This window comes from Mobula hypostoma, chromosome 12 (genome assembly GCF_963921235.1).
Source record: "Mobula hypostoma chromosome 12, sMobHyp1.1, whole genome shotgun sequence".
Classification (NCBI taxonomy): domain Eukaryota; kingdom Metazoa; phylum Chordata; class Chondrichthyes; order Myliobatiformes; family Myliobatidae; genus Mobula; species Mobula hypostoma.
In genome coordinates, this window is record NC_086108.1 from 112,731,918 (window position 1) to 112,740,017 (window position 8,100).

An 8,100-nucleotide genomic window follows, 5' to 3' on the forward strand; every position below is an offset into this window, starting at 1 on the left:
GTTCCGCCTCCTTCTACTACCCATTGTGTTTTCCCCTATTCCTTCTTCACCTTTCCTGCCTGTCACCTCCCTGCTTCCCCTTTCCCACCCCTTTATCTTTTCCCTTACTGGTTTTTCACCTGGAACCTACCAGCCTTCTCCGTCCCACCCTCCCCCCACCTTCTTTATAGGGCCTCTGCTCCTTCCCTCTACAGTCCTGACGAAGGGTTCCGGCCCGAAATGTCGACTGATCGTTTCCACGGATGCTGCCCGGCCTGCTGAGTTCCTCCAGCGTGTTGTGAGTGTTGCAAAGATGTTGAAGAGCTTGTTCAACCCCAAATTGGAAGCATGAAAATGCAAATAGAGATTGAATCAACATACTGAATTCTACAAATTCAAAAGGAAGATTATTCAGCATTTACTAAAATATCCTTAGTATTCACTTCCTTATTCTGGCTTCTCCCCACTTTCCTTCCAGCCCTGATGAAGGGTGTCCGCCCAAAACATCGACTCTTTATTCCTCTCCACAGATGCTGCTGAGCAGCTGAGTCCCTCCAGCACGTTCTGTGTGCTGCTTTAGTATTCGAAGTTCAAATTATTGATCAGAGGACATAGTCACGCTATATTACCCTGAGACTCACTTTCTTGTCGACATTCACAGTAAATACAGGAAACACAATAGAATCAATGAAAGATCACACCCAACAGGACAAGCAAGACAACCCGCATACAAAACATGCAAATACAAAAGAGAAACGAAGTAAAAAATAAGTCATGTGTAAAGCGAGTAGGGCAGGGAGGTTAGCACCTGTGCTAACTAGTGAATATTGATACGCATGAAATTTAGAGGGCTCCTTAAGATTGTCACAGCTGGGGGTGGGGTGGGGAGGGTAGTGGGGATAAGCTCCCATTACCTATTAAATGCTCCCAGTGGCACAAATCTCAAATAAACTCTGACAACCGATTCCAGCTCCTGGCCTAGCTACTAAACCCAACAGAACCATTTCCACTGACTGGAGAAGGGTTAGTGGGTGGGTTACTGGCGCCATAAAACCAGTCGCTCTGGGTAGATGGGACTTGTCAGCCGTGATTGGCAGCTCATCCAGAAGAAGGAAAACTTTGATCTCAAATCTCTGCTGCCCTGTGGCTATACTCACTCATGGGGGAGGCTTTGGGAGTAAACCCAGAGGAAAAATTCAGATCTGGAGTCCCTAAGGCAGTCCTACATTGAGCCCAATGCTGACTGGCAACTCCTGCGACGTCACTGGTGCCAAACTGTATCAGTCTCTGCCGTTGCTTTAGATTCAGTAGCAGCGTGGAGAAGGGGAGCTTGCTACATGGACAACAGCTTGCTCTCCACATTGTACTGCCGTGGGTTGTGTCATCTAGACAACAAGAATGCAACACCCATGGTCGACATCGACCCATGGAGGCTTCAGCAAGTGTTTATCATGAACAATGGCTTGTATGACATTGCTGTGAAGATGGTTTAAAGTTTAGTATCAGTGGGCCTGGTGACTTATGAGTAGTGTAGCACTCTGCAGCGTCAGCTGTAAGCTTGGGCTCCAAATACCCTCGCTGCCTGCAAGACCGTAGGCTATAGGAGCAGAATTAGGCCATTCGGCCCATTGAGTCTGTTCTGCCATTTCATCATGGATGATCCAACTCTTCCTCTCTGTCCCAGTCTCCTGTCTCCCCCCATACATCTTTCTGCCCTAAACAATGAAAGATCCATCAACCTCTGCCTTAAATACACCCAATGACTTGACCTCCACAGCTGCCTGTGGCAATGAATTCCGCAGATTCACCACCCTCTGGCTAAAGAAATTCCTCCTCATCTCCGTTCTAAAAGAGGAATTGCTGCGTGCTTTTTCTTGCAAATCAATCTACAGGCCATGAAACCCAGGATCTTGGGTCATATTATTACAACACACACAAAATGCTGGAGGAACTCAGCAGGCCAGGCAGTATTGAGGAAAAGAGTACAGTCAATGTTTCGGGCCAAGTCCTGCCGAAGGGTTTTGGTCCGAAACGTCGACTGTACTCTTTTCCTAGATGCTGCCTGACCTGCTGAGTTCCTCCAGCATTTTGTGTGTGTTGCTTGGATTTCCAGCATCTGCAGATTTTCTGTTGTTTGTGATTGGGTTATATTATTTCCTATATTATTCTGCTATCATAATGATATGCACTGTGTGCTGTTGGTACTTCTTTTGCCATCAAAAGGTGGCCATGTAGGGGCCAGTGACATAACGAAGGTTGGGAACCCCTGCCTAGGAGGAGCACTGCTTTGTTCAGCTATATTCATGTACAAGGTTAAATAACAATTAAACCTGAACTTGAGATATTCCTTGGGCGGATTAAGTTGAAAACATTTGAATATTGGGCAGAGGGAAAATTTTAAGCACCTGACATAGTTGAAAAAATGTTCACATATATGTTTCTTCAAAAGCTGGAACACTGGAACACAGAATACGAGAGTGGGCACTGGGTACTCAAACCAGAACGTTGGACTAAATATTCGACAACATGAACCGAGAACTGTATGGACCCAAATTTGAGCAGTTTTGCAACAAAAGACGAGGCTTGAAACTTTGTACTTTCCTGTTGAAATTACATCTTCCTTGCACAATTTTATAATATAAATTTACCCTGTTAGACCTGAAATACAAGGTGGAAATTGGAAGGCTAACCATATTTTTAAATAACTGTGTTTTTTTAAATGTATTGTGCTGCATTGCTGTCTCAACGCAATAAATTTCCGGACTTGCGTTCCTGGATATCAACATCGCTCAGGATCCATCCTGGCCCCAACATGTTGATTGAATTACAAAGAGGAGCTTGAGGAGATTTGGTATGTCACCAAGTTTCTACAGATTACTGTGGAGAGCATTCTAACTGGCAGCATCACCATCTGGTACGGAGGGGTGGGGGCCACTACACAGGACTGGAAAAAGCTGCAGAGAGTTGTGAACTCAGCCAGCTCCATCATGGGCACCAGCCTCCCCAGCACCAAGGACATCTTCTGGAGGAAGGCGATGATGCCAGCAAGCAAATCGACCAAAAGCAACGTCCTTCAGAAAGCTCTTCCTCACTGCACCTGGAGTAGGGGGCCTGCGTTTGATCGGTCTCTCTCTCTCCTTCTCCCTCTTGCTCAACACTCCCACAGTGTTGGTAAGATTTAACTGATGCGGTTTGTGGACTGGACTCTATCATTCATATTATGATTTATTTCTGATTACCCTTTGTTTATTGCTATTTTGTGCAATTTTGATCGGGGTGGGGCGCAGTCATCGAACAAGACAGCGCTAAACTGAACTGAACTGAACATTCCTAAACTGTTTTGAGGTTTTATATTCTCTGTCTTTCAAACTCTTTTTTTTACTGTTTGTGTGATTTGTTTGTACGGTGGGTGTTTGATGTTTTCTTTGAACAGGTTTCAGTTTCTTTCTTTTGTGGCAGTTTGTGGGAAGATGAATCTCAGGGTTGTATACTGCATGCATATTTGATAATAAATATACTTTGAATTCTCGAAAAGGCAGCGTCCACCATTAAGAACTGCCACCCCCCATCACCCAGGACATGACCTACTTTTCACGGATGGACTGGGCAGATCACATCTACATCAAGGAGGAGATAAAGGAGCCTGAAGACACACACTCAAGACTTTAGGAACAGTTTCTTCCCCTCAAATTTCCGAAAAGGCAATGAACCCGTGTATACTACCTCACTATTTTCCCTCTCTTCTTGTACTGCTTATTTAATTTTCTTTTTTATATATTACATATAACTTATATTTTTATAAATGTATTGCAAAGTATTACAGCCACAAAACAACAATTTTCACAAAATATGCCAGTGATATTAAACCTAATTGAAAACATGAGAATGGGCACTCGAACTGGAACGAGTCATAGTTATACTTTTATTGATCCCGGGGGAAATTGGTTTTCATTACAGTTGCACCATAAATAATATAGTAATAAAACCATAATTAAATAGTAATAAACCATAAATAGTTAAATAGTAATATGTAAATTATGCCAGGAAATAAGTCCAGGACCACCCTATTGGCTCAGGGTGTCTGACCCTCCAAGGGAGGAGTTGTAAAGTTTGATGGCCACAGGCAGGAATGACTTCCTATGATGCTCTGTGCTGCATCTCGGTGGAATGAGTCTCTGGCTGAATGTACTCCTCTGCCCAACCAGTACATTATGTAGTGGATGGGAGACATTGTCCAAGATGGCATGCAACTTGGACAGCATCCTCTTTTCAGACACCACCGTCAGAGAGTCCAGTTCCATCCCCACAACATCACTGGCCTTACGGATGAGTTTGTTGATTCTGTTGGTGTCTGCTACCCTCAGCCTGCTGCCCCAGCACACAACAGCAAACATGATAGCACTGGCCACCACAGACTCGTAGAACATCCTCAGCATCGTCCGGCAGATGTTAAAGGACCTCAGTCTCCTCAGGAAATAGAGACGGCTCTGTCCCTTCTTGTAGACAGCCTCAGTGTTCTTTGACCAGTCCAGTTTATTGTCAATTCATATCCCCAGGTATTTGTAATCCTCCACCATGTCCACATTGACCCCCTGGATGGAAACAGGGGTCACCGGTACCTTAGCTCTCCTCAGGTCTACCACCAGCTCCTTAGTCTTTTTCACATTAAGCTGCAGATAATTCTGCTCACACCATGTAACAAAGTTTCCTATCGTAGCCGTAAAGACTTGATATCATCAACAGAAATGAATGGAGATGGATTCGAACAGTTTAGCAAGAAAAGACACAAGGCTTGAAATTCAGCACTATCACTTTCTTACTGAAATTACATTTCCCTCACATCATTCCTCATTGCAAATTTACCCTGCAAAGTCTGAAAGAAGAGGTGTAAATTGAACAGTTGATTCACATTTCACATTTTGAATCATATTCTAAATAGCTTATAAATAGTTGGGTGACAGGTTGGAGATACGTCTCTACCAAAGGAGATGCAAGGTGCTCCTTCCCTCCTCTGGCCTACAGGTCACCCTTGGGCGAGGTGCAGCATCTGCTCAGCCCCCTGATCAGGGTCACCTGAAGCCATGGGAGCAGGTGGTGGATGGTCCTATGAGCAGCTGTTGCACATCACAAGTCCTGGTTATGCGACCACTGACGCCAGGCAGACAATCTCTGAAGATTATTGATATTGGCTGGGGTCACCCGTCTTGTAAAGACACTGCCCAGAAGGTGGCAATGGCAAACCACTTCTACAGAAAAGTTCGCCAAGAACAATCACGGTCCTGGAAAGACTGTGATTGCCCTCATCATATGAGGCAGCACATAACGAACAGAAGAGTGGGGTGTATGGAGTGTCTAGGGAGGGGTAACACCACTGGTAAAGGGGCATGTTGTGTCCATTCTGGGGTAGCTCACTCACCTTCTGTCCCCAGCCGACACTCAGATCCTCACCTGTGGCTCCAAGTAGCTGTTTGCATATGACAGTGGCCACATCCTGGTTCACCGCTTCAACAGGCGGGCTAAACCAGGTGAGGAGAGCTGGCAGGCTTCATGCCCGGTTGAGATGGGGACATGCCTGTCCTAGCAGGCAAAGTCAGCACCAGCAGACAGGCAGATGAGATCTACAGAGAGACCCAAAGGCCAGGAGGATAGTAGTGCAATGCTCGGCAGACAGCACAGGAAGTCGCGGTCACCCACTGCAACCAAGGAAGACCCCAGTTATGACGCTGTTCATACCAGTGGACCTGGACTTTGGAGGTCAAGAGAATGGAACTGCCCCAGTGTAACGCTTTTCCATTTTAAAAACTCTGCACAGGTTTCCTGTCACATAGAAACATAGAAAATAGGTGCAGGAGTAGGTCATTCGGTCCTTCGAGCCTGCACCGCCATTCAGTATGATCATGGCTGATCATCCAACTCAGAACCCTGTACCAGCCTTCCCTCATACCCCCTGATCCCTTTAGCCACGAGGGCCATATCTAACTCCCTCTTAAATATAGCCAATGAACTGGCCTCAACTGTTTCCTGTGGCAGAGAATTCCACAGATTCACCACTCTCTGTGTGAAGAAGTTTTTTTCTCATCTCGGTCCTAAAAGGCTTCCCCTTTATCCTCAAACTGTGACCCCTCGTTCTGGACTTCCCCAACATCGGGAACAATCTTCCTGCATCTAGCCTGTCCAATCCCTTTAGAATTTTATACGTTTCAATAAGATCATCCCTCAATATTCTAACCGTCGGATACAACGGACAACTTAAGTCTTTTTAAAACGTATTGCACTGTACTGCTGCCACAAAACAAATTTCAGGTGATAATACACAAAACCAGTGATAGTAAACCCGATTCAGATTCAATCACATCAGTTGGGACAGGGATTAGAAACACCACGTTAATCGCTAAATCATTGATCACAAAGGAAATTATTAACCAAACTCACCCTATCAGGACAAAAATCTATATAGTACATCCAAATTACAAAAATACTGCAAAACACTAGTATAATTTTAAGAAACTTCTGCTTGAAGGAATCTTAACCCTTCGCGTACTCACATAGAGAGAGGTAGCTAGAGGGGTAAATTTACTAGAAGGGTGTAGGGAAATGGAGAGGGTCAAAGGGAAATAGGAAATATCCTCGAAGATCCTGTGAGAAAATATTTGCAAACAACATCACACGAGGTGACGAGAGGGAGTCCAGAGGACTGGAAGGTTGAGCAGAGAAAGCGACGGAGATAACCGAGAGAAAGGGATAGGGTATGGCGATGGGGCAGGGGTGGATGGCGTGTCGGGTGCCGGGCTGTGGAGGGGAGCGTAAGGCGGCTATTAGGGGAACTGAGGGGAGTGTGGATGGGGCAGAGAGTATGGACGGGGGAGCAGGGGGCAGAGTGGAGAGGAGGAACAAGAGAGGGGAGGAGGAACGGAGTGGATGGACAGGAGAGTAGAGGAGGCTGGAGGGGAAGACAGGGACAGAGGATGGACCGGAGAGAGGCAAGGAAGAGGGACATGTGAGGGGTGTGTGAGGAGCGGAGCGGACGAACAAGGAAGCAGGGGGAGTGAGGGTTGGAGCCGGTGGATGAGGAACCGACGGCAGGGGAAGTGAGGGACAGAGAGGATGGACAGGAACGGAGAGCGGCCGGAGGGTCAGCAGTAATGGAGGACCTCGCGAATGACAGGATGGATGGCGGGGGCGCGGATGGGGACGGGAAGTGCGTCGGGAGCGCGGACAGGGACCGGGGGCGCGTCCGTACCTCTCCCCGCCGGCTGAGCGCCCCGGGCCGGCTCAGTAGCGCTGTGTCCCCGCAAACCACCGCCGTGTCCTCCACGAACACGCAGTCGGGCAGCTGCTCGTCGGCCGGCAGCTCCAGCACTTTGAGGCCGAGCCGGGAGCCCAGCGTGCGCACGTAGTGTTCGTGCTGCTGCCGGGCCCGCGCCGCGTCCACCGGCTTGCCCTCGTGGCTCATCCGCAGCGCGCCGTCCGCAAGCGAGTCCGAAATCCCGCGCACCACCGCATGACTGTAGCGCCCGAAGCTCGACATCATCCCCAGTGTCTGAGCTCAGCAGCCCGGCCACCTAAAGTCTTGGGAAGTGGGCGCGGTCACGGGTGTGGGCGCGGTCACAGCCGCCCCGAGCGCAGCTTCGCCCGCCTCCTGCTCCATCCCTCACCCTTCCTACCTTTCCCCTCACGGTCCTTGTCCATCACTCGTATTCCCACACACCGTCTCCTCCTCATCTTCAACTCTTCACTCACTAATCCGGGTTGATGACCCCAGATCAGACTCCAGCATCCCTGTACTAACGAACTCCACGCCTTCAGAACTGAACCACCAGCCGGTGGCACTGACGCCAATCATCACCAACTGCTCTGAACGGCTGGGGAAAGCACAAACTCCATTCCTGCCCCCTTTGGCACTCGCCGACAGAGCCCCCTCTACGGCAAATGCCAAATCATCTGCCACGTACACACCTAGTAAACAAGGACACCGGTGTCAGAATCCTCCAAGAGGACCTTGCTGCAGGGTGTGGAGGATTGTGTGCTTCAATGACCCGGAGATCTACCCCTGCTAGAGTCAGGTCAAACTAAGAGCGGCCCACCACTCCTCCAGTTCGGGGTTCAGCTCTGGGCTAACAA

At 48.1% G+C, this 8,100-nt stretch overlaps 1 protein-coding gene across 1 annotated transcript in view; it reads right to left on the minus strand.

Moving 5' to 3' along the window:
* The window catches only part of ddah1 (dimethylarginine dimethylaminohydrolase 1), a 139,019-nt gene extending 131,464 nt beyond the window's left edge, over positions 1–7,555 (minus strand). The window contains exon 1 of the mRNA XM_063064802.1: positions 7,220–7,555. Coding sequence (XP_062920872.1) covers positions 7,220–7,510 — 291 coding nt within the window. The 5' untranslated portion in view covers positions 7,511–7,555. The remainder of the gene's footprint in view (positions 1–7,219) is intronic.
* Between the last annotated feature and the right edge of the window lie 545 nt (positions 7,556–8,100).